Source organism: Tauraco erythrolophus, chromosome 25, assembly GCF_009769465.1.
Source record: "Tauraco erythrolophus isolate bTauEry1 chromosome 25, bTauEry1.pri, whole genome shotgun sequence".
NCBI lineage: Eukaryota > Metazoa > Chordata > Aves > Musophagiformes > Musophagidae > Tauraco > Tauraco erythrolophus.
The window spans coordinates 1735366-1762261 of NC_141489.1; the positions used below are offsets into that span (position 1 = coordinate 1735366).

Here is a 26896-nt window from a genome sequence, read left to right on the forward strand (position 1 = left end):
AATTTGCACTTGAAAAGGCCCCTCCGCTCTCCCCTCCACCCCTCAGATCAAAGCGGCTCTCCCACCATGCGATTAGCAAAGCTCTGATTGTAACAAGAGGGGTTAACAGCTCCATCGGCCCCACACAAGACTTTTAATAGCCCTGCCTCTAAATGACAGCTAAAGCCTTCTCGTGATCCCTCACATGAGTGCCCTCTGGCCATTGCAGCTCACCGGGCTTCTCAGACAATTTGATTACAAAGTGGATGAGCTTTCGGTTGCTTACTGTAAGCACAACAGCGTCCGCAGCATCCTTTAGGGACCTGAGCATCTGAGGAGGGGTTATGGGCACGGATTAGAGGTACCTCTTCCTTTTATTCAACCTGCATAGGCCGAGGCAGTCTCCTGAGTTTTTATTTCAACTCTGGGAAAAGAGCAGAGCTTGGCTGATTTAAACCAGGTTGTGATGGGTAAGGTTAGAGCTCCTGACCCCCTGGGGCTTCTGACTCCGGGATCTACCACCAAGCGACTACACTTGGTCTCAGTTAGGGCTCCTGAGCTCTCTTGCCAAAGCTGAAGAGGGGATGGAGTCCATCTCTCCAAAGGAGAGATACAGAAATCAGGAGACCTATGTTTTAAAGCACTCACTACGGAGCGCGATATTCTCATGCCTTCGTATCTCATTTACAAATGTAGCAAAAGTATCAATATTTAGCCAATAAATACATTTGCTATGGACAAAGCCTGTAAACTGCTTTAAGATTCTTCTATGGAGGCAGATATGGGAAGAAAAACATTGTTGTTTTTCAAAGGACTTTGCCACACAGTCATTATGAAAGAAGTATGAATAGGAATTCATCCTGCCGCTGTTGCCAGTGTATTTTGCGCCCAAATAGCAGCATCTCTCCTTCAAGATGCACGAGGTGGTGTCTGCAGGCTGATAATGCCCCTTTTACAGCTGGAAAAGCCAGGCACAGAGAGGTGCAGTGAAAGCCCAGGGCAGTGGAAAAGCCACTCGCTGGACCACGGAGCCCAAATTGAAAGTGTTTTAGTACCAGAGCCATGCACAGATCTCCTAAGACCTGACTCATTTCCCTTACTCTGATCATGCTGTTCTCTACATCAAAGAACTCGATTCTTTTTAAGTATTTACCCATCTGGGTGTCTGTTGCTATGACTGCTGGTGTTTAACTGAAAAGGTGAAGGATTTAGATAGCAAATCATCCCCAGCTCTGCTTAGGAAGGAAGATTATCGCTGTTCAGTTATTATAGTAGCAGGGCTGAATGCCACGGGGCTGAATGACTGAAGCCCACCAGGCATTGTCTAACAGATTTCACCCAGGGCGAGTTAAATAAGGAGCCACCTGCGGGGCTATTGTTTTCTTGATACCTTGGAGGCAGTTGGAAGTGTGCAACGTGCAAGTGAAAAGTTACAGTCCTTGCAACGAGCACAGGTGAGGAGGACTTGTGTGTACATGTATGACTACAGCTTGCACTGAATCGTAGCTAACGCTGAGGAGCTTCTCTCTGCCTGCACGGTTGGGAGAGCTGGGGGGAAGGAGGCCCATGAAATTCAAATTCCTTTCTTCGCTATGAAACTATCTGCAGGATGTAAAACCATTCAAAGACACATTTGATCTTCTTTACTGCAGCCGCACATAAAAGCAGCATCTTACAATGGGAAAAGAGCTCAGGTCTGAAAGTCTGGTCTTGTTTACGCTCCCGCTTCCAACGAGGAATGGGGCCAGGCAATGTGGGAAGCGTGGTACAGATACCTAATTCCCCCATTCGCTCATCTTTGCCAAGTTCTTCGCCCATCTGTGAAACAGATTAAACTTTTGTGCTGCAGCGAGCAGAGAGCCCAGCTGGGATGGAGCACGCAGCTTGCTCAGGCTCGGACAGACCTGCACATTCAGAGGTCACCTACACCAGCTTCGCGAGGTGTGTGCTCCAGGAAAGATTTAGCTAAACCAGTTCAGAAGGCAGTGCGGGCATTAATAAACCTTCTTTGTGCTGACTGAGGCCTTCTGTATTTAAGGAAAGCCAAAGTTCAATCTAAAGGGAGCAAAGGGGGGAAGCTATCTTGGATTTACTGTATGGAAAACCTAACTAACGTGTTCAAGATCTACACCCCGGCGCCGCAGCAACTGGTTGGTGCAGCCGGATCTGATAAGGGCTCACATGGGAAGTTATTGCAGAGTAGCTGGTGTGCTATAAACTCACAGCCCAGTTTACTCACAGCCCAGTTTCCTGCACAAATAACTCTGCCACATAGACGGACCTAAGAGGCAGTCCTGGCCTGATTGTTTCCACTTTCCTGCCTCACCGGGAAATGCCAGAATTAATTAAGAACATTTGTAAAGTGCTCTGTACTGCTAAATTGCTACTTAGACAGAAACTAAAGCCTGATCCAGCTTCCTGTCATTTTCTCTGCTGTTTTACAAACTCAGAAGACTTTATGCAGGAGACAGTGGCTGCGAGACACGAATGCCATCCATCCCGTCAGTCGGTGCGGTAACGCTGACAGTGTAGCAGCATCTCAGGTGATGCCAACTTCCCTCCACTCAAAATCAAAAAATACATCAGGGAAACCACTTTTTAGAAGAATGCCATTATTTTTTTAGAACATTGGGGTCCCTAGACTCAAAAATTTTGTCACTGATAACTTGCTTAAAAGCACCTCTGGCAGCACCTTCATCAAAATGGCTAATAGCATCGTATAGAATTGTTTGATACAACCGTTCCTCTTGTACAAACAAGCTATATAGCAGGCTACAGGCAGAGCTGGGACTGCAGTCACAGTAGTGCTGAAACACCAGGCTCCATCGCTTTTGCCAGCGGACCATGCTGCTTCCAGCAGAGACACGAAGGGCACCGGACGAACCTGTTTCGTGTAAGTCCAAGTGCCTCGTACTCACCACCCTGGCGGCTCTCTCCTGAGATTCACATTTCCGACAGAACCAGGGTCCCGTAGGAACCTGGACAATTCCATAGCAAGCTGGAAGAAAAGCAAAGAGAGTTCATTTGACCATCTTCAAACCGGCTGTTGAATTTCTCAGGTGTATAAACAAGTTTGCCAGAGCTGTTATCGGTCAGAGATGGGTGACAAAGACAAAAATTACATCTACAACACATTTCATTCCCCTTTCTAGTTTCCACATCCAGCAAGAGCAGACAGCCTTTTGCAAGAGGTCCAGTGTTACACATTTATTCAAGTTTTCAAATAAGCTCATGCCCAGTATAAAAAATTCCTACGAAAATCTGGCCTAAGTGGGCACGGAGTGCTTCAGAAACTGTGTCTAATTCTGGTCCAGCAAACACAAAGGGAGCAACTTCCCACCCCTTAACTTTTCAAGTGTCTCTAATGATCTAAATGTAAAATTATGAAAAGGATGGCTACGAAGCACCTTAACCATAAAGAGGACTAAGATAAAACCTCAGCATCATGAAGGAAATCACCTCTGTGAGAACCCAGACAGACACCAAGCGAAAACTCCCGTTGATCCTGCACACCCTCAAGCCAGTGAGTCACATCCAGCGGCCGCCTTTCGCAGCACGCTGCCCAGATCACTCAACTCGGGATTTTCAGCACTACTCCCAGGAACACGTTCTGCGTTACTACAAGCCTCCAGCTGATAACCAACAAAACTGCTGGTTTTATCCAGCTATACCACGCTTCCCTCTTGCTTTCTGCATCACTACTGATGCTCTCGGGGTCTTCCTCTGCAAGCTGCACCTCCCACTTCTTTAAAATTAGCTCCTTTGTCTGATGGGGCAATGTTGCTTGAAGACTGTTCACCTTCTTTGGTGACCTTCTCCCTCTAACCATCCAAGGAAGGTCTTCGTGAGTCCCAAAGGAAGCGTTTCTGACCCTGAAAGGGCTCTTAACCACCACGCAGGTGGGTTTAAAGCAACAGAGGCTGGTAAAGATAGTGGTAAGCAGTAAGGCTATGCATCTCAGATGAGGGTATAGGAGTCTCCTAGGAAAGAACAAATTATATCTTCCTTATTCCACCTTCAAATGCGAACTGGCGGTTGGAATGGAATCCCAGTCACTCGAGACATTTGAAACTAGGTTGGACAAAGCATCTGAAAATATCCTGCTGGAAGCAATCCTGAGATGTTCCCCGGGGGATGGACCAGGCAATAGGTTCTCTCCATCTCTCTAATGTCTATGATTCCACACCAGCCAAGAAAACGAACGCGATTGTGGAGTTAAACCGAAGGAGCTGACTGCAAGATGAGCCAAGGCATACGCATAAGAAAATAGAAACTACATGAAAGCAGTGACAGAGCCTGCCTTGGGTCCATCTTTAGCAGTGGGCGTAGGGCCAAACGCAAGCACTCAGCTGGAGCCAGTGCGAGCTTCTGTGCCCGCTGCTTCAAAAGCAACAAAAACAAGGAAAAACGCAGAACATAAGTAAGGCAGAGTTTGAAAATACGATTTGGAAATGTTCTTAAATATCTTCTTAGAGCCTTCATTTCCAGTCAGATGTTTTTGTTAACATTTTGAATTTTTTACTGGAAAGGTACGATTTCTAACCATCGTCACAGAAACGGTACTGGTATTTCTAAGAATCAGCCCTAATGTGTAGCTATACGTTAAAAAAAAAAAATACAGGGTTCTTCATTTAACTGTACAATCATTTCAAAAGGTAACTTTGGTTTTGTGGATATTGAAGCAGCACAAAGAGACACCAAACCCACCGTGTGATTGCACGGAATGAGACTAGATGACCCAGCTGATCCCCTACCGTGGTTTGTTTCTATTTAAGAATAAAAGCCTACCAAAACACCGCACCACCGCTGGTTTTAGGAGCAGCAACCCTTTAAAAAGAGGGTTGAAGAACATCCGCTCCGCTCCTTACAAATTATTATATCCTGAAGGACTCCTACAAGACCTAAACAGGCAGCTGTGTTTTCCAAACACACAAGCAGTGCCCTGAGACTTTTCCAACATGTTCCAACTCCACCGAAACAACGCTCCGCGCCCGCTTCCCCGCTGCTGCGGCGAACACCAAACGCATCCAGCCTCCGCACCGGTGCGGGCCGAGAAACAGGCACCGAAAAGAAGAAAAGTGTTGCACGTTCAAAACTGCTCTTGCCAGCAAAAAATTGTTTGTGTTAATCTCAGGAGTGGGCACGAGGATGCCAATGCCCTTTACCTCCCTCCAAAAAAAACAGAGCGATGAAGAAACCTATTCCCTAGCACGTGGCTTGATAAATAACGGGAAGAGTGGAAGACTTACACCAGCAATATTAAATAGAAAGAAGTGTCCTTCCAGAGAGACTCTCGTCCTGCCGGGTCACTCGGAGCCACCCTGGAGAGGCTGCTTGACGACCGGAGACACCCAAGCATCGCCTCCGAACGAAGAGAAATCCCCCGCGAGCTTCGCTTCCTCATTTTAACTCCCCTTTAGTCACCTGGTAGTAAGCGACTTCTTACTAACGCCGTGAGCACGGATACACCACACGTAGGAAAAGCCAAAGAAAACCCAACCTACAGACCCAGAGACCTGCTCCTGGCAGGCGGGCAGAGGCAGAGCAGGAGGCATTCGCAGCTGGAGACGGGAGCGTGCATGGAGACACCGAGAGATTATACAGGAAGAGGCTGGAGATGTGCTGGTAGATGGATAGGATAATAATAGATGGAAAAACAGACATGCCAGATGAGACCAGAAACCTTCGTGTTATTCAAAACAAACCAAGCAGGATAATCACCGTGCCTTTCTGCTGGATTTGAACAAAAGCAAACACATTTTTTTTTTTTTAAATATATTTTTGTTGTTGTTGTTGTTCGGAGACCTGAGGACAAACTTTCCGGGTCCGTTACCGTGTGGCAGGGGCGTGCTCCAAGTCATTTAAAACGCCAAGAGCCCGTATCTCCGGGAGGAGGAGGGCTGCCTTCCTCCCTGCCCTTGGAGGAGGCAGCTCCGGGCCCCGCGGCCGCCCCCGGGGGTTACCCGGGGCCACGCGCAGCAACGGCCCGACTCGAGGGCACCGGAGCCCCGGGGGCGGCTGCGGCGTTTCCCAGCCCGGTGCTGCCCTCCTCCCGGTCGGGGCTCGGCAGCCCGCCCTTCCCGGGGCACCGAGGCGGGGGGAGGACCCGGCTCCACCGCCCCGGTCAACACCCCCTCCCTCCGCGGAAGGAAGCGGCCGGCGGTCCCTGCCGGCTCCCGGTAACGAGCACCCCCGAGCCCCGGGAGGTGCGTACCACCAACACCCCCCCCTCGGGGCGCAGCTGATGGCCAACTCCGCTCCCCGCGTCGCCCCCAGCACACCGCGCTCCCCCCCCCCGGGCTCCTCCACCGAGCCAGGCCAGCGGCGACACCGTTATTTTGAACAATAGGGATAAAACAAAGCCCCCCCCCCCCCCTCCATCGCTTCGCCGCCCCCGCACCCCCCCCACGGCCTCCCCGGGGCGCCCGGCGGGGGAGGCGGCGGCGGCGGCGCGGCGGCCCCGCGCTGCCCCGGTACCGGCGGCGGGGCCGGGCCGGTGCCTTACCTTGGTGCACCGCCACATTGCAGCCGTGCCCGTCGCAGTACACCAGCGGGTTCTCCGCCCAGCCCCGCTCATCAGAACAGACACAGCAGCCTCCCACCATCTCCTTCATACTTCCATGAGGGTTTCCTTCCCCCCCCGCCTCCCTCTACGCACACACTCCTCCCTCCCTCCTCCCTCCCTCCCTCCCTCCCTCCTCCTCCTCCTCCTCCTCCTCTCCCCGCTCGCACACTGCCTTTCACACGGCCGCCCCGCGAGGGGCGCGGGGTGCCCGACCGACCCCCCGACGCGGAGCCGGGCGGTGCTCGGGGAGGGCGGTTTGGGGGGGGGGGGGGGGGGGAGGCGGCGCGCCCCCGCCCCGCGCCCGCGGACACGCACGGACACACGCACACACACAACACACGCACACACAACACACCCCCACCCCCCCCCACCCCCCCCCGCCTATACAATCATGGCTGCGCCGCCCGCACGCTCCTGTAAAATTTGCGGTTCAGGGATCGCAGGCTGGCTGGGGCGGGTGCGTTTCTCTGCGTGCTTCTGTGCGTGGGAGATTAATTCGGTTTTTTTTTTAATCCTCCCCCCCCCCCTCCGGCCGCTTTATGCTGCATCTTTATGTTTTTGTGCGTGTTGGGCCCCCACACACACACCTCTCCCCCCGCCCCCCCACCTCTCCCGAGCAAACCGAGCAGGGAATCCGAGTGTGCACCCGTGTGTGCAAACCGCTGGATGCGCGCCCGAGCCAGTCAACATGGATCGCTCCGGAGTGATGAGTTGGGACCGTTCCGCAAATCCTGTTATCTCCGCAATCCCTCTCGGACACATCGGGGCTCCGCGAGCGCCACCGCCTGTCCTGCTCTCCGAGGCTCCTTCTGGAGGAGTTTTTAACCCCTTGGCACCTGTTTTGTTATCTTTGCAAGGAGGGAGGGAGATGACCCCTTGGAGGTTTATGCCCAGGAGGACAAGCGTCAGAAATCAGCTGGGAAACAGTAAAAAGAAGCAATCCTAAAGTATAGTGAGTAATGCTGTCTGGGATTGCATCTGCAGGTCCCATAAATCCACGCAGTCTCATGAGCACCCTGGTACACCATGAGAAACAGCCCTTGCCTTGGACACATCATCCAGAACAGATAAGGAGAAATGAGGAAAACCGAAGCATAGAGCACAAAAATAATTAAATCTTAGAAGAGAGGCCTAGGAGGGACCCAAGGAATCCATGTAAGGTGTTCCTACAGATTCAGCTCTACCTGAAATCATCTTCCTGAGGACACAGCAGCTTTGAGGGAACAGAGCCCGAGATCTGATCTCTTGTGTAGGTCCTTACCCAGAGACCACGCTGTCCTCCTGAAAAAAAAGAAGTCTCTGATGCCAGACTGGGAAAAGAAACAGTAGAAAATGTAACAGTGAACTATTTTTTGCCTCCATTGATAAAGATGTGCTCCTGAGTTGTTACACAGCTATAGTAGAGCTTTTTGTAGGGCTGATGGAGGAACAGTATACAGGAACTTCAGTAAAAAGGTGCATATAAAGGTGCCTGATTTGCGTGACTACTTTTCAATGCTGTTCCTGTAAATCCTCGATGTTTTAAAAAAGAAGTGCTGTAAATTAGATCAAAAGGAGAGAGTATTCTATCTTGCTTGGGAAATGTATGGAGTTCATGGAATCACTAAGGCACCTGAAATCTTTTTTCCTTATTCTTTGTAGGTTGTGAGTGCTGAAATGAGATCATCACAGTAGTGAAGGAAACATGAAGAAAAAAAAACAAAAGCTGTTCTCTCTGCTTCCAGGAGTAGGCACTGGAATTGTTTTCAGACACTGGCACGTATGTGAGTAGCCAGAAAGTCGTTTCTTTACTGAAAAGTGAGTCCTCAGAGCCATCGGCCTTTCTGCAGAAAGATGCCCTCCTGGAACACAACCTCAGCAGGTCTGCCCTCCTGCCAGCACGTCGCTGCCCTGGCTCCCCGGGAACCATCCCTGACTTACAGCAACTCCAGTAAGACCAGAAACAGTGTCCATGTCCCTCAGACCGGTGCCCCTCTTCTTGCAAAGGATTTCCCTTGCCACAGGTAGATTTTGAAAGGTCGGCATATCCCATAACATAGTTTTCTTTAAAAAAAAGAATCTTCTCATCAGAGAGCGGAGAGGAAACCCATTCCAACAGCCCTAATAATCACCAGTTTAGCATCCTTTATATTGCACCTGTTCAAGCGTTACATCAAGGGGCTGGAAGGCAGACGGCTCCCTAAGAAGCTGCCCGCTGGGTTGCTGTCTTCCTTTTATTGCATTCCTTTGAGAGCCACAGGGCCAGACAATACGTTCACCACATTGCTGGAAATTCACTCAGCCTTAGCTCACTTTTCTGGGAGGGTTTCCCCTCCTCTCCCCCTCTTTTCGTTTTTCTTTTTTTTTTTTTTTTTTTCTTTTATCTATTGTGCTATGAACTTGTTTAAAAGAAAAAGGGGGAAAATCTGGCTGGTTGCCTTTGTAACCTGAAGGAGATCCTTGTGGTTTCGGATTGTCTTAGGCTACAGGACAAAATGCTAAACATCCGCCGTCCCCTGACGGTCTTGGTTCCAGTTGGCCATGCTAACAGACACTTGGACTTGAACTGCAAATTTGCCTTTGGGGGATTAAGTTCCAATTTACATATCTAATCCCTGTGGTGAGGGAAGGCTGGGCCGGAGAGGAAAGGGCACGACCGTTTCTTGAGAAAAATTTTGGGGGAAAGTTACAACTGTGAAAACCGAGACGTGGAGATGCTTCATTTATGTTGTTCATTTGTTATTTTATCAGCCAGTGTTTTTAAAATGTAGGAAACAGGCAAAATTAAAGGGATATGTACTGGCTCATAGGAACCAGTGCCCTTGTGTATCTCAGTCATAACTGCAGACCAAAGTTACAGAAGTTGTTGCTAAACTTAGTCATTTACTACTATATCCAGAAAATTGTGGGTAAGGAAACTGGCTTCTCCACGGGCTCGTACATCATGAACAGGGCTGTTAGCCTTGTCTCTGTCCACAGAGCCTTTGTTACAGATGATCTTTCATTTTCAGGGAGATCCTTTACATTGACTTGATCAATATTTAAAAATAACATGAACTTGGTTATCATCTAAGTGCCTGACATGGAAATTCTTGAGATATAATAAATAAAACACTCTTACTAGGGTGTAAGGCCATATCCTTGCATTTTCCAGATTATTTCTACTTCAGATATTTTATCTATAAAATACATACATCCTATGTAAAAGAAAAGAACGACACCAAAGAAAAAAAAGCCAGAAAATTTATCTTTCTTACGATAACTCTGTGTGCTCTTAGGAAATTTAAAGACTGGTCTGTATTAGAGAAGCACTTACTGGCCCAGCTTACACAAAGGGTCGATGCAAGGAAACACTGGGATGTACATACTTAATGGCTTGCAGTGATAGATTGCCTCTCCGTGCAGTATCCCAGCCTTTCCAACAGCTTCTCCTGGGAATGAAGGCTCTTCCTTCCTCCGTTTATGAGGAAACTGTCACTTGAGATTATCGTGAGTAAGGACTGTCGTTTATCTGGCTCCAAGGAGGGCTAAAACTTGCCTATTTGCGGACAGGCAAATCTGTGCCCCTGTTTAATGAACCCATTTGCTCTATCAGATTTTATCATATTCCTCCTGGGCAGGTTGGAGGAAGAGGGAATTGTGCAGATAAGAGCAGTAATCCTCACTAGGCAGCCAAATTCCTTCGAGTCAGTAGCAAGAACCACTACTTTAAAGTATAAATCTCTCAGTTGGAACTGCGGGATCAGCTCCCCAGATAGCAGAAGCGACGTCTTATCCTCTGTTAGCAGCAGCCACCAGGGAGAACGTGGCGTAATCGGAGAACTCTCCAAACCATATCTCTTTTAGAAAGTTGTTTTCTTGTTTCAGACCAACCTTCTCACCAGTGCATGTACGTTGAGCTCCTTCATCTCTCTGCAGACACTTACCAGCACAGCGAGAAGACTACACACATTATTTATACACGTTATTTGAACAAAATGATTTAGTTTGGCTTTCTTTGAAGCTTTGCCTGTGATATTTTTCTGTGTATCCTTTGTTTGGATACCATAGTGTCGTCAAAACACTGGGGCAGATTTTGCTAGTTGTCCAATTTCAAGGCCAACAAGCGTCCCTCCTTGAAGAAGTAAATAACCTATTGCAGAGAATTCCTCTGCGTATCTGGAAAGATGGGCTCCAGCTCTGCCACTGACCTGTTGTTGCAAGGCTTAAGGTCAATTATTTTGCTTTTCCCTTCTCTGTTTGGATTATTAGACCTTCGAGGAGGGAATGCCATGTGATCACACCTTCTGCACCCTTCCAGGATCAGAAGGATATTCATGGTACTGAGTTTCTGCATGTTCCACCATCCTGATTAATAGTAATTTTTAGAGGAAAAAAAGATGTGAATGATGGTAATGGTAGTGATAAATAATCAAATGGCATTCAGTGATATATACCAAATTTTACCCAAGCGTACCGTCTGCCCCTCCCACATACAGTGCTGCTAACAGGATAGTTCTGCCGTTTCGCTACCTTTGCGGTGGGTTTTTAAAGAATATAAACTTTTTCCCTTTCTCTCCACCAAAAATTGATTTTATTACCTCGCAACCAAAGGTGCATATTCACAGGCTGATAGGGACAAGGTGTCAAGGGCTTGTCTGCCCTGCTCGTGTCCTCACGAATGCATTGCATGGCATTTCTTGAGAAACACCTCTATTTGGTGAAGATATTCGTGAAAGGAAAAGAAACAACCGCAACCAGCTTTCAGAGAGGAATTGTTGAATTGGCACTTACAGTTTATTAGATGGGTTACTGTGTCCTTGCTCCACTATGGACTAAATTCTGCCTTTCCAGTGTAAGAACACCCGCAGGAAGATCCAGAGAGTAAAGCCAAGCACCAAACACACGCACTCCCAGCTTGGCTTCATCAGTAACTTTCTGGCCTTGGACAAGCCACTTCCTCCCTTTGTGCCTCATTTTCCCTCTTTGTCTGACCAATTCCCTACTGCAGAGCACTTTTAGGTTGTTTGTCTGAAAAAGCACTGTATAAGTGCAAGTTATTATTCATTAAACAATGTCATTAAGGACTTTGAAAGGAAACAATGATGTCATTAACAACTTTGAAAGGAAATACTGCCATTAATGACTTAGAAAGGAAAAAAGTAGCGATTGAAATATCTTCTATGCCTGTCTCTTTTTTTCCTCTAGCAGCTTAAATCAAATGAGACAGTGGATCGTATTTGTCTTCATGGTTTTGATGCATTCAAAACAGTAAAATTGATTAATGTAGTAGGTCATTGTACAGGAAGATGACAAATTTGCTTTTGGTACTAAATTACTCTTTCATGAGTGGAAATATTTTGAAGGAACTGTTAGAATCACTCTTTTTTCACCCTAAAAGCTGAAACTCCCACGCTTTCATGGCATACCCGCACTTATGACCGCTTTCCAGCCCACTTCCCTTACTGTCCTCTCCACTGGGGTGACAGGGGCTCCTGTGGGTTGTGTATTTAAAGAGGTTTAGCTGTTTATTCACTTCTTCCTGCGAAAGACAGAATGTGCTACAGACTGTGTAGTTGAGGAACATCTCTAAAACAAGTCCAGTTTAACAAACCGATGGGGTAGTTCTAAAATCACATAACCATTGCTTTGGAAGGAACTTCAAGAGACCAATTAGGCTAATTCCCTATGGAGAGGCAGAACCAAGGACTTATTATTGTCATGTTATTTTTATTATTATTATTTACATTAGGCAGTGAAAGTACACAACAATTACCAGAGAAATAAGTGATGTGGTCCATGTCCAGAAACCAAGAGTGTTTTTAAGGAGCCTATACTTAGGCTTTCAAGTTCATTTTTAGGAATCCTAGATAGATACCCTGGCTTTAAAACCAGAACAAGCTTTGGAGCTGCTCCCATCTCTCCGCGTGCCCAAACTTCTGCTGATGTGTGCGGAGCAGGACTAAGGTTTTGGGAGCCTTTAAACCCTCCTGGGGAGCTTTGGGGTGGCAGAGTGTCAGGTACCACGCAGATTCAGGGCCTGACTCTTCAGCCTAAGTCCTGACGTGAAAGCAGGGATCAATAATCACAAACAGATCTTTTTTTGATGGGAGTGAGGCACTTACTCCCCTTTGTGCCTTGGGACTTTTTCCTCGCGTTCCTGCGTTTTTAGCACCTTTAAAAAATACTTGGCAGTAGCTGAAGCTTGCCTATACCCACCAGTTGCTTTCATGTAAGTGGTTTACAAACCAGTTTAATGAAGTGCTCTGGTTTGATGTCCTTGTATTGGTTTAGAACATTGCATCGGCTTAGCTCGCAATTGTGTGTTGAGTTCTTGGCTACGCCATCGGAAACTGCCTTTGAGACAGGAAACCCGAGGTAAAAGCCTGAAGGTAACAGCCCCGCAGCGACAGCACAAAACCAAGTGGTTGTTCCAAGCCAAAGCTGCCTTCCAGGGCTGAAACCATCCTGAACTGGGCAGGCCCCATGGCATGGCACGGCGTGGGGCAGCCACCACGTAAAGGCCACTGTCCCTCACCGCCCCACTGCCAGGCTGGTGATGGTCCAGAGTGCTAAACCTGCACAAGGTCAGGCTTTCTCCTCCCTTCCTCCCTAATTAACTATATATATACTTCTATAGATCTGTATATAATGACTTCTCAAGCTGGTTTCCAGTATGCAAAAGAATCTTTTACAGAGCTCTGCAGAAAAAGTTGCGTGCGGTGCTGCACAAGCTCTGCTGTTGCTGTGCACCTTCCATCATAGAGCACCCAGGGCTGGGAATGGCTCTCAGCTCGCACCCAAATCCCTCCCGCTTCCTAAAATTTCTGCAACAAATCTTCACCGACAGCCAGGGGCTGTGCTGGTGCTCCAAGCCCGGGGGTGCTGCTGAGACCCCCGGTGTGGGTGCCAGGACTTGGTAGCGGAGCTGCCCGACGTCCAGTACTCGGCTCTGGTGAACCAGCCCGGATCGTGCCCGGGTCTGCGGGGCTGGGAACCGCCGGGGCTGAGAAAGCCCCGTGAATACAGACAGGAAACGATCGGCGGCTTTTTTGGTAGCGAGCTGCAGCGCTGAGGTTCAGGCAACGACATCCTGCCCCGCGCAGCGCCGAGGCCGCGGGCGCCCAGGCTGCGGGGGCCAGGGCAGGAAGCGGGGGCCACGGGGGGCCCGATGGCAGCCCCGGGCTGGGTCCGGGACCGGGCAGCCCTGAGCCCCCCCCACCCACCCTACAGAGGGCAGAGGCGATGCACCACGTCTGTCCCTGCATCCCTGTATCACTTCATCCCTGCATCCTTGTATCCTCCCATCCCTGTATCCCTCTCTCCATCACTGTATCCCTCTATCCCTGCACCCTTCCTCCATCCCTACATCTTTCCCTCCATGCACATCTACCCATCATTTACCCAATGAGCACAACCCTGCAGAGAAGGACTTGGGGGTACTGCTGGATGAAAAGTTGGACGTGAGCCGGCACCGTGCGCTCACATCCCAGAAAGCCAACCGTGTCCTGGCTGCATCCAAAGCAGCATGGCCAGCAGGTCGAGGGAGGGGATTCTCCCCACCTGCTCCACTCTGGTGAGACCCTCCTGCAGTTCTGCATCCAATGCTGGGGTCCTCAGCGCAGGAAAGGCATGGTCCTGTTGGAGCCAGTCCAGAGGAGGCCACGAAGATGATGCGAGGGCTGGAGCATCTCTGCTAAGAGGAAAGGCTGAGAGAGTTGGAGTTGTTCAGGCTGGAGAAGAGCAGGCTCTGGGGAGATCTTCTAGCAGCCTTTCAATACGTAAAGGGGACTTATAAGAAAGATGGGGACAGATTTTTGGTAGGGCCTGTAGCGATAAGACAAGCGACCATGGTTTTAAACTAAAAGAGGGGAGATTCAGACTAGATATAAGGCAAAAAATTTTTACGCTGTGGATGGTGAGACCCTGGCACAGGTTGCCAAGAGGGGTGTTTCCAGATCCCTGGAAACACTCAGGTCAGGGTGGATGGGGCTCTGAGCAACCTCATCTAGTTGAAGGTGTTGGTGATCTTTAAAGGTCTTTTCCCACTCAAACCATTCAAGGATTCTATAATCTCTCCATACTCAAAACTACAAAACCTGCCATGCCTTTCGAGCCCCCCTGCCCCTCTGAAAGCCACACAGTGCCAGTGGGGCTGGGGTCAGCGGTGTGGGGTGTGGAACAGGGTGGCTGAAGGCCCGTGGGGGCTGGGGCAGCTGCAGGCTGCACTGCACACGTTTATCAACTGATGAGTAGCTCTGGTTCTTAGTAAGAGCTGCGAGGATGGAAAAGAAAACATAATCAAACCTTCAGCCCTTCGTCACTGCTCTTAAGAGATTTTCATGGACCATTCTGAGATGCCTGTTTACTATAAACGTCCTAATTATCTGTCAGAGGAAGCAACTGTTTCCTTTACCCATAATTTTCGTGATTTATCATGGACTCTGCCGATCTGCCTTGCTGTTAGGATCGTCCTTTTCATCACGTGTCTGGTTAGGGACTCTTACACAGTGGGTGAGATCTTGCACACCCTATTACTCATCAGAAATGTTGAGGCTGTAACCTGTTAGTCACTGGTGAGTCACAGCTCGTCTCTTGGAAAATAAAAGATAGCCAAATTCTGACATCCTTGAGGCTTGCCCCCAAATAGTGTGTAAAGTCACCGGCACCACTTCTGAGAGCTGCTTCCCAGTGAGAGCTCAGGGATCAAAACTGGGCTGATGGTTTCAGCCTAATTCATGAGTAATATTCAGAATAAATCAGTTTAGCTGTGATTCATATCTTACTTGGTGCTCAAATATTTTTGCACTCAAGAGACTCAGCAACGGGAATAATTTCTAAAAGTGTCAAAATTTGGTGCATAAAAGCTTTCTGAGGGCAAGGCCATCGCAGGGCACTTTGGAGCAAGTCTGCAGACGGACGGTGTTGCGCTGACTGTACTATGCTGAGGAATTTCACAGGTGCAAAACCTGTTTTGGGTGCACTAAGTCCAGCTTTAATTAAGAATTACCTTAATTTGATTCAATCTAATTGTTTGCTATATTGAATAACCTATCATAAGCGCAGTATAAGTAGTGGTAATGGATGTACATGAGTGGTTTGCACAAACACTGCAATATATTTAGAGTAATTTCCTAATATAGACAAACCCAGTCTGTTCTCTTTCTTTCGCTCTGTTTTGGCTCGCTGACACTGGGATTACAAAAATAGTGAGAAGAGCCGAAATTGAAAATGAGACTCGGTTTACAGAACTGTGTCACTTAAGCAGGCAGAAAGAGTTGGGCTAATGTGATTTCTGAGTGCCAGCTCTGTCGTGGCAGCTTTTAGTGGTGTTTTTCCCTACCAGCCCCTTTCTGCAGGGGAATCGTGGTGTTGGGGTGGGCACATTTTCCCCTGCGAGGCTTTGACATCTACCCAAGCCAGCAGGTGTATTTCCAGGTCCCTGCCCTGAATTTTGCTGCCCACTTCAATCAAATAATCTCCCAGCAATCAGTGTAAAGGCCGACTCTTGCTGTGTGCCCTGGCATGCAGGAGGTGGTAAGGTAGCTCTGCCCAAAATGGGCCGGAAAAGGGGATTTTCCCTCCTCTGCCGCTCTCTCCCCGGCGAGGAGTTTCTGTTTCTGCCGGGCAAACAGGCAGCTTTGTCACCGAAGCCCGTGGAGGAGAAGAAACTCCACCCCGGGGGGGGGTCCGTATCAGCCCCTCGGCGTCCCAAGGCCTGAGGCCGCTGGGATGGGATGGGATGGGATGGGATGGGATGGGATGGGATGGGACGGGACGGGACGGGACGGGACGGGACGGGACGGGATGGACGGGGATGGGACGGGACGGGTGGCATGGGATGGATGGGATGGGATGGGATGGGATGGGATGGATGGGATGGGATGGATGGGATGGGGTGGGATGGGATGGGATGGGATGGGATGGGATGGATGGATGCTCGGGGCCGGGGGCCGGGCAGACACCCCGGGGGTCCGGAGGTGGGTTGGATCACGGCGTTGCGGGGTGGGTGCGGGCAGCGGCACCGAGCCGGGAGCGGGCCGTGGGAGCCGCCCGGCTGCTGGTGGGAAGGCAGCCGGGGACCTCTGCTGGGCGAAGCCTAAAAATGCCCTTTTTTCCCCCAAACGCGTGCCCTGCGGCCAGGCTGGCGGTGGGAGACCTCCGGAGGGCGCCAGCATCTCGCCTTTCCCCGCCGGGCCCGGCCCCCCCCAGCCCGGCTGCCCCCGGGGGGGTGCTGAGGCCGGGGCCGGACGACCCCCAGCCCCCCAACCCGCATCCTCCGGCCGTGCCGTGGAGCAGCGGGCAGGGACGGGGGTAGCCCCGGGCACGCTCTGCGCGGAGAGGGCGAGGAGGGGGCTCATGGCTGGGGTCCGCGGGAGGGGAAGCGTCTGACTTTTCCAGGAGTGGGAAACCTTTCAGAAATGGGAATGGCCGCAAGAGGCTGAACTATTCCTCGACTGTTTCTCCCGCCAATCCGTCCGTCCATCCATCCATCCGCCCATCCATCCATCCATCCATCCATCCATCCATCCATCTCCGCTCGGGTGCCCTGTCTCTCTGACCCAGCCCCCGCTCTCCCCTGCCCCATCCCGGTCTTTCTCCATTCCCGCAGCCGAAGCTGAGCGGAGCTTCCCCGCGGGAGCGTCCGGATTCAGCAGAGAAAATCCGCGCTGGGACCTTCGCTCTTCCTCAGGAGCAGGCTTGGGGCTGAGGCTCCCTGGGGATACGAGTCCTCCCAGCCCAGATCCCCCGGGGAAGTGGGGTGCAAGGAGGTGCCCGGGCTCCGGTGCGGGCACGGCCGCCTGCCCCGGGGTCGCGCGGCTCCCGGAGCCGGGCAGCGGCGTGGAAACAAACCGGCGGCACCGCAACCTCCCACCCCAAAGCAAACCCGGCCGCGCTGGGAGCCGGGGCAGCGGCGGCACAGACCCTCCCCGGGGAAGGGACAGCCCAGAGGATCCTCTGATTTATTTCCTTTTTTTTTTTTTTTTTTTTTATAAAAAAGTGCATCACCGGAGACAAAGGGGAAAGTTACCGGCGAGGCTGAGCCCGGGAGCCGGTGCCGAGAGGTGCGGGCGTGGGAAGGGGCTCACGATGGGGGCTGCTCTGGAGGAGGGGGGCGATGGCAGCGGAGGGATGGCAGGGGGGGCGCTGGGACGGAGGCATGGAGCCGGGGGGGCGGTGACCGCTGCTGTCACTGGAGTTTCATGTCCCGCTCCGGCAGTGGGGCGGACAGGAGGGGGCTGCGGCACCCAGAGCCCCGCGGCCGCATCCTGGGACGTCTCGGTTTACCGGGCACCCCAGGCTGAAGGCGGCAGCCCCCCCAGCCTTGCAGCCGACTCCCCCGCTCTCAGCCCCCGCCGCGGTACCCACCGACCCCGCCGCTGCCCCGCCCATCCCGCGCTGCTCGGGGGCGATCGCCGCTCACCCCGGCTGGGCACCGCTGGGACGGAGTCGGTGCCGTCGCCAGCCCCCGGTGCCCGTTGTCCCCCTCCGCCCCCGCTGTCCGTAGCCCCTCTCGTCCCAGGTGTCCGCTCCCTCGGGGACCTCGATTTTAAATGATAACTTAGGAGCGGCCCCGAAGCCGCTCCCCAAAGGCATCTCTGTTTCACCCCGATTTGGGTACGAGAGAAGACCCTCGCCCACCCCCCCGGGGCAAAGGCGGCTGCAGGGGGGTGGGGGGAGCGACGACAGCCACGGGCTTTCCCGTCCCTCCCCCACGGAGCGGGACAGTTTCTGCCAGGCGATTCCTAGAAAGTGGAGCTAAAGCTGAAATGTCCATTTTGGAGTGAAACGCAAATATTTTCTCTTTTATTGTCTCCCAGCTCGGTGCCTTCCTCGCGCTTAAGTCTTAGCGTCCGGGTAACCGAGAACCGTTTGCCAGCGGGGAGATACCGCGGTGTGTTAAAAAAAAATATAATAAAAACAAATAAAGACAAACAGATACAACCCCCTCCCCTCCACGCGGAGCAAACGCGCGGAGAGGTACGCGAGAACAATTCTCAGCCCTTCAGTAACTTTTTTCATCCCAAATTCCAGGGTTAATAGCAGGTCGAGCAGCTCCTGCCCGGGTCGTGCTGGGCGTGGAGACCCCCCCTCCTCTGTCCGTGTGTCCGGGTGCGCATAGACCTGTTCGTGCCGTGCACCGGGACGTGCAAGGACACACGGACACTTCGGTCCGGGCTCCTCGTGCGTCCTGAGCGTTTGACGTCACCCTGTGCTCCTGCATCCCGGATTCTGTGCAAATCTCGCCCATAACCCAAGAATTCAGTCAAAATTCCGGCCAATTTAACACGCACAGACCGTATCCCCCGGGTCTCCTGGTTCTTGCCTTTAGGTGCACGGGCCCCGCGGTTAGAAACTGCAAGAGCTTTTTCTCTTTGGACCAGCTCTGCTGCGTTATCCCCTGCATCCACCTCCGCGGAGGTGTTAGGGATGTGCACACAAATGCACATTTTCCGTCGCGAAGCAGGAGAAACATCTCAGCCGGGTCGAGCCGAAACCCTGGCGAAACCCTGGGGATCTGCCCGTACGGCGAGAGATTTTATTATTATTGTTGCTGTTGCCAGAAACCAGCAAACTTTACAATCCAGATGTTTTGAGAGTGTCAGAACAACTTGCTGCTGCTGCCGCTGTTGTGTTTTTTTATGGTGAAATCAAAAGCAATCGCCGTGGTTTATAATCTGAGAGCATCCAGCCTCGCAAAGAATGCAGGTTGATCTTTTCTTTATACCTATCTAACCCAGATGCTCCGGGTATCTCCCACTGCTGACAGCCGTTTTCTTCAAAGGCTTGTCTTCAGCGATCCATCAATTAGGATAAAAAATGAGCTCTCATTCTCCCGCATTTGTTTTGGAAGAGGGGAATTATTTAAACAACTGTATCTCCATTAAACGAGGGAGTGAGGGTGGGGAGGCTCCCCTTACTTTCTGAAACGGAGCGAAATGCTGTTTCACAAAACAGACACTTTCTGGCCACATACCAGCCCTCACCTCTCCCAAATAATCATTAGCTCGTCCCGTGCAGGAGCGGAGCGGAGGAGCTTGCGTTCCGGGGGGCGGGAGCAGAGGATTTCCCCCTTGGCTGCCTCCCTCAGTGCGGGAAAACACAAAGGGTGAACATCGATGCTGACGTCCGCTCCAACCTTTTTTTATTTCACCCCTCCCCGCTGATGGCACGACTGGAGGCCTCGCTCCCTCCCGTCCTGCGAGCAGGGCCGGGGTCCGGCTCTCCAGGCCCCCCGGCCGCGGGGATGCTCGTAGGGATGGGGAGGGGAAGAGCTGGGCCACGAGTGGGCTTTTCCACGGGGGCTTTTTTCCGATTTTCCCTCCCTATTTCTATTTTCCTCCCCAAAGGAGGCTGCTCTCATCCGACCTTGAGCAAACTTGTTAGCATTTCCAAATGTTAATTACTTACTGACTATCACCCAGGCAGTCAGGAAACTCGGCGGAGCGAGTGTCAGCCTTTCTCCTTTTATTGTCGCCAATTAGGCGTGTGTTGGTATAAAAAGGGCTCCAGGGCTTCCAGAGTTCCCCATCCAGAAGGAAACCGCGATCGTTTAGGACGTGTTCCTTTAAAACAGCCCCCCTCGCCTTTTTATTTACAATAAACACATTTTTGTTAATGAAACCCTCGCCCACTTCGAAACTTCCCATTCCCTCCCCTCCCCAACCCCATAAAGCTCCAACTTTGCATATCTGAGCCCTGTTCTGTTGGGCTGGGTCCTTCGGGGGTCCCAGGGTCAGGCTGGGGGCAGCAGGGTCATTGTATAGCCATCATGGGTCAATAAGCAACTGGTCAGGCTCTCAATCCACATCAGGCCTTGAGAGGACTGGGAAATGGGAGAATCCTTCATAATAATAATAAACTTGTCAATCAATAACAGGCAGGAGGAAATACTTTGTAAAAGGTAAAAAAAAAAAAAAAAAGTTTTTTTACTTTAAACTTTGGCAACATGAAACTTTACACAGTTTAAAAATGCTCTCATTTAAAAATGTCTGTCGCGGATGAATTTTAAATCATAATTGCTTTAAATATAACGCTTACAAGCTAAGGAATATGCGTTGTAGGTATGAGTGCAATTTAAATAAGAATTGATAAATGTTTCCCAAAGAATATAAAATGCTCTTGAGGGAAAGGCAATATCCAAGACCATTCTCTGTCTTATAAAAAGACTGAAAGATTGTGGCTTTCTTGCATCGCCTTTAAATTCCTCCTGATACCAGCACTTACTTGAATGGTAAGGAAGAGTTTTGATTTAAGCTTATCTCTGCAACAAAAATATTTTCCAGCATTCTTTTAGTTCTGAACTGAACTAGCAAACAAAATCCTGCGTTAGTAGTAAATCAATGAGTTAGACATAATAAGAGATTTTCCCTGGTTTAGCCGGGCTAGGTTTAAAGGGGGAAGAAAAACCTTCACGAATTGAGATTTCTTCAGATGATATTTGTTAAAAACAAATGTTCTGGGCTTATCATTTAACAATCTGCAAATTTTTCATTAGTAGTTGTTTCCCGTACGAAAGGAGGAAGAGCCTGGATTAAGCAAGAAGAGGGAAAATAACCAAATCACGATGTTATTTGGGAAACATCAAAAGGCGACAGACGAATAATGCAAATTCTCTGCTGGTTTTAAGATCGAGGCATGAAATCTTCCCTCTACAAATCGTTTTCCCTCTTTCTTAGAGGTCTGTTGGATTTTTTTTTTTTTTTTTTTGCTGTTGTTTGTTTTATTTAAAGACCGACGCTTCTCTCTATCGCCACAAAGACGATCTTTTATATAATCCGCGGAAAAAAAGAGGCTCGTTGAAAGACATCAGGAAAATGGAGGTTCTCCCCTTCCAGCCTCCCATCGCATCCCTCGAAGTTGCCGGTTCTCCAGGACCCTTCTCCGAACCCCTTCGCAAAGATTTCTCCAAGAGAAGAAACCCTCTTGGAAACTATTGAGCTGTATTTGCTTAGGAAAACAAACAAACATTTATTTTTTTTTCCCCCCAATCGGCAGTGTTTATTACTGTATAATTTCCTTCAGCTGCTCTCTAGAAAAATGTGGTTTCTTTGTTAGAGGATGGTGAAAGGCTGTTTATTAAGAAAGACAGAAATAAGCAGAAAGTTTGAAGGAGCGACCTTGGGATGTTTGAAGTCCGGGGAAGATGGGCGCGTTTTTAATTCCCGGAACGTGGACCCTCCTCCCACGCCAGAAAAATCCGCGCAAAGCAGCTCCCGAGCAAACACAACTCAGCTGATTAAACCCCAACGACTCTGTTCTCCGTCCTTTCGGGATCTGCTCCCCGGGACCTGCCCCGGCTTTGCCTTAAATCTCTCGTGTTTTACCCCAAGCAAGGCTCGAAACCTTTTCAATGTGGCCTGAGCGTCACCATTTGGCCTGGTCTTCCCAGGCCTCACCGCGGGGTTTAAATCTTGCAGTTTTCGGCAGATTGCATATTTTCTATTTTCTTTTAAAATTTTTTGTGTGGTGTGATTTTTTTTGTTTTTTCCCCAAACCCGTGTTGTTTTACAGGGAGGAGAAGGGAGCAAGAGCAGCAGGCATGGGCCGGCCCCAGCCCTGCATCACCCCCAAGCCGAGCCATTTCCAAACTAACCCCACTTTTCTGCCTTTGTATTTTGAAACAAAAAAGAGCTGAACAGGATTTACATCTTTATAAATTGTCACTACATACTGCTTTTGTTTGCGCCGGGGTAGTACCTAAAGAAGAAAAAACCGAAAAGAACCGAAAATCTACTAATAACCTCTGTGCATCCAGCACAGATCCGCTGCAAATTATCCCAACCCGGTGCCCACAGACCCCCGGCCCCACACAGCTCCACGCTCCGCCGTTCCCCTCAGCCACTGTTTTCCCAGAATCCTGTTACAAATAGGAAAATTAATAAATTGACACATGCAAACGTTAGTTTAGGAATAGCAGGATTTATTAAAATCTTGTTAATTAGTGATACAACGTGCTCAAAGTTTAGATTGAGAATGGAGAGACGTTTTTCGGGTTTCGTTGAACATCATTCACAGGCTGCTCATGGGGAAGAAAGGAGGGAAATTTGGAAAAATTAAGAGAGAAATCTTGAAAAAAAAAAAGAGAAATAATTAAAAATAAGAAAGAAATCCTGAGAAATAAAAAAGAAATCCTGAAAAATACAAAAGAATCCTGAAAAAAAATAACTAACCCATGTGAATGAGAGGGGATATCTCTGCCTTTGGGTGTATCTGAGAGCATTTTAGCAATTCCTGGCTGCTGGCAGCACGAAGGTGGGTCCTGGAGCAGGGAGAGGGGTTACAAAGCCATCCACCACCCCAAAGTGAAGGTGTTTTGTTCCTCCCCAGCCTGTCCGTTCGTCTGTCCCGCAGGCCAAGCCGACGGCGTTTGGGTCTGCTTCTCCAGCTCCCTCCTGTAGCCTGTAAAATGTACCAGAGACATTTAAAACCGAGTGATTTGTAGAAATATTTTCATCCCGGACAGCTTAAGTGCCTGTCAGGAGTAACTACCTCTGATCAAAATATTGGGGGTTTTAAGCAGGGCCACGCTCAGCTCCCCCGCGCGCGGGGCGGCCTGCGGCGCTTTCGCAAACTGAAATGGAAAAAAAAAAAAAAAAATCGGAATTTCAGTATTTTCCCTGAAAACACCCCTCCCACCCGAGCCAAAGGGCTTTTCCATCCCCCCTGAGGGCCCGAGCATGCCGGTGGGAGCACTAGGCCCACCCTGCCCCGGGAAGCGGCAGGAGTTGGGATATCGCAAGCCTCTCCATGTAGGTTTGGAGAGGGGAACTGCCATGGGGGCATCTCCCGAGGGTATCTGCTCTGCACAGGGGCACGACCAGCCTGTCCCTTCCTGTCTCTCTGCACGGAGGGCTCTTGGCATCATTTGGCCACCTTATTTTTTGGAGTTTGTTTCTCACAAGAAAATAAACTAAAGAGAAACGATTCCTTCCCATGCAAATATTCTGTTGGGTCAATATTAATTTCTAATCACTTTTTTTCGTGCTAAATCTGATATATCCTCCCGAAGTGCCGGTGGATCTGTGAATTCTTCCCTTGCTCCCCCCCTGCCCTCCCCCACCAGCAGCACCTCTCCTCTTTTCCTGTTGGCACCTGCTTTTTTTTTGCCCGTGCCTCCCCCCTCGCCTGCTCCCTGCGAGGAATTTTGAACTTGGGAGAACCACAAGTGAGATTTGAGCCGTCAGAGCAAAACAAACCCCCGGCCCCCCCCCCCCCAACACTGCGGGAACCTCGTGCACACCACGCACGACCCACGCGGAGGAGCCTCAGCCCCTCAAATTCTCCTAAACGGCGCAATCCAAACCTATTCGGGTTTTTCATCTTTATTCTTTTATTTTCCTCCCCCAAAAGAGATTTCATACTCTTGCACCAGGTCAAATAGAAAATGAAGCACCGAGAAACCAACGTGGAAACCCCACGGGAAGCTCCAGCCGGAGCCTGCGGGATCCGCGGGAGGGGAGGGGGTGCGGAGCCGACCCCGACCCGCTCAGGACCGGCCCCTCCGGCCCGCCCGGAGCCCGCGGACGCGAGTGGATCCTCTTCCTCCTCCTCCTCCCTCCTCCTCCTCCCGGGCTCCCCGCCGTGTGTGTGCACTTCCGCGTCGAGCCAAACCGCACCTTATCTAAACCGGCCCCCACTCGGGAGGTGCGTGGGGATCAGTTTCCCGCAGTAAAGTGGCCTGAGAGGTGCCCCCCGCCCCTCTTTTATTTCGCTCCCAACCGCCCTCTCCCCCCCTTCCTCCGCCGCCCCAGCGAGGGGGAGAGGGTGGAGGGAGGGAGGGGGGGTCCTGCGCCTCCAGGATTCCCTGGAAATGGGGATATCCCCATAATCTGATAACTTTTATTCCTTCCTGCGGAAACAACCAGCCTTGACAGGTACGAGGGAGAAATCTCCCGGGGATGCTTCACGGGTGGGGATTACTACGGGGACCCCCGAGTTATCACCCTCTCCTCCCGGGGGGGGATGTGGACCCCTCTGTGCCCTGGGAGCAGCGGCTGGGCTGAGATGCAAACATTAAGATATACAAATATATAAATATACAAATACACAAATATACAAACACAGAAATACACACGCCGCCAGCTCTCCCGCTTGCTCCCATTTTCCGAAGCAGCATCGCTGGGGGTCCGTGCAGCCCCCTGCCCCCCAGCACGGCCCGGCACAGCCCCCCGCGTTCCCAGCTCTCGCGTGGGACCCACGGAGCAGCCCATTCCGTGGCCACTTCCTTATCAGGCCTGCGGCCACCCTGACGATAAACATGAAGAAGCGTAAAAGCCACCGTACGCCCAGTAAGGACCACCTCTTCTATACGTTTATATATGGGGGTGAAGGCGCTATAGCGAGGGCACACTCGGGCAGCGGGGGACCCGCGGCGTTAGCAGCGAGGACGCCTATAGCGGGAAACAGAGGGCACTTATGGTGCCACTAAACCGCGTTTGTTCCGAGCCACCACTCGGGCTGCGAGCACCCTGCCCACCGCTAAATGTATATATCTATATGTCTGTATACGTATAAACGGATTTGCAAAGTATCTGTATGGCCCCCGTCGAGTTGCCTGCGTCCGCATAGAGACGTCAACGCACACACACGCGTATATTCCGTATTGAACTTTATCCATAGCCAAAATATTGTCTATTTGCGTTCCTATCGACAGAGATTTCCTGGGAAATGACGTCTCCATACATTTCGCCTGTGCGCGGCTCCTGAGCCCTGTTTCCTCCTGGCCGGCGATCAGGGGGCTCCGGCTCCTCTCTAAAGCCCCCGAGCGGTCGGGACAGTTTATTGCGCTGCTCGAACTTGTATTTTCTTTACAAGCCCCCCCCCCCCCGCCCCCTTCCCCCCAATAAACCCCGCGGCTGCATCGGCCACACAGGACAGGGATGTTCCCCCACAGTTCCTTCCCTCCCCTCCTCCAGTCTGGCACGGAGCCAAAGCTCAGCTATAGGTAAAATGGCTCTGGCTTTATGTGGAAAGAAAAATACCCGAGATCTTCCCTATATATTTGCGGAGGGAAGCTCCAGGCTGGCTCCAAGAGGGACTTTTCATGGTCCCTCGCAGCCGACCACCGCGGCGAGCTGCAGTGTCCCCCTCACCGGCCACTTTCCGTCCATCGCGATGCGGACTCTCCCCCCTCCCCACTGCCCAAACAAAGAGGAATTTGGTGTTTGTGTTGGCCGGCAGACCTTTACTCACAGGAAACTCTTGCTTGTGGAAAACGAGGGTGAAATGTGGTGGTTTAATGCAGCCAGATCTGGAAAACGGGGGTATTTTCTTTCCGCAATTAAGGCCGAGCGTTTGCGGGGGCGGGGGGGGGGGGGGGTGTGGCGCCCATGGGTGCTGGGGAGGGAGAAAACCCTGGCAGGGATTCCTCCCCCGGGCAGAATCGAGATTGGCATCGGGGGGGCTCCCCTCTCGTCAGCCGGAGAGAAGGTAAAGGCAAATCAGGTGATCTCCTCTCCCGAATTAAGGGCAATGTTGGAGTTATTTTTAAATTTTTTTACACGCATACTCAGGAATGCGCTTCCTCCTCCTCCTCCTCCCCCGGGATTGTTTCTAAATCGGGATCATTTGTGGTTGATTGTACATATAGTTTAACAAATTATTATTATCAAATTACTCCGATTTGCCATTCGAACCACAAAAAAAAAAAAAAAAAAAAAAAAAAAAAAGAAAAGGCAAAAGCAGAGGAAGACTAAAAAGCAACTTTTCAATGTGGGAGACAGACGAAGCTTGAAAGGGAACAGCGTGCGCTGCAGAGCTGCACTTCCCTTCCCCCAGAAAGGTTTCCGAGGTAACTGTTTCCCCAAAATTAGCCTCCTGAGCAGAGAGTTAAAATCCCTCGGTCCAGCCTCCGCGGCTCCACTCACTTCGCTCAAGTAGCTTCAGGTTTTATAAAGAAATAGAGGGGACGGGACAATGGAGCTCCGGGTGGGGTGAGGGCTTGGGGCTTTTTTTTTATATTATTATTTTTTTTCCCCCTCTTTCACCCCTCGGAGACAGAAATCTGCAGCTCTGCTTTGGGGAAAACATCGCCTGGTTTGTGAGGCAGGAGCGAGCTACCAAATGCCGAAGAATCTTGGGACTTAAAGTTTGAAATCTTGGGACTTAAAGTTTGAAATAAAGTTGAGCAGCAAAAGAATTTTTTTTTCTGTTTTTCTTTTTCTTTTTTTTTTTCTTTAAAGAAAGAGTTTGGAAGAAAAAAGATGCGAAGTGAATAAAGAAACGTGTGTGAGTAAAAAGGAATATAAATATCTTTGCATTGCTTTTATTTGCACATATTGCCGATGTTGTTGTCGATACCGCGCTCCAGCCCGTGCTCATTCCAGATAATAAATACAGTAATTGGCAATTAATAAGCATTCCACTCCGGGCTGAAGGATGAATTGTTGC

At 50.5% G+C, this 26896-nt stretch overlaps 1 protein-coding gene across 1 annotated transcript in view; it reads right to left on the reverse strand.

Annotated features, from left to right (window-relative positions):
* The window catches only part of MLLT6 (MLLT6, PHD finger containing), a 42565-nt gene extending 35972 nt beyond the window's left edge, over window positions 1-6593 (reverse strand). Inside the window, exons 1-2 of the mRNA XM_086626494.1 lie at window positions 6485-6593; window positions 2898-2977 (exon numbers count right to left, since the gene is read on the reverse strand). Of these exons, the coding sequence (XP_086482620.1) occupies window positions 2898-2977; window positions 6485-6593 (189 nt within the window). The remainder of the gene's footprint in view (window positions 1-2897; window positions 2978-6484) is intronic.
* Between the last annotated feature and the right edge of the window lie 20303 nt (window positions 6594-26896).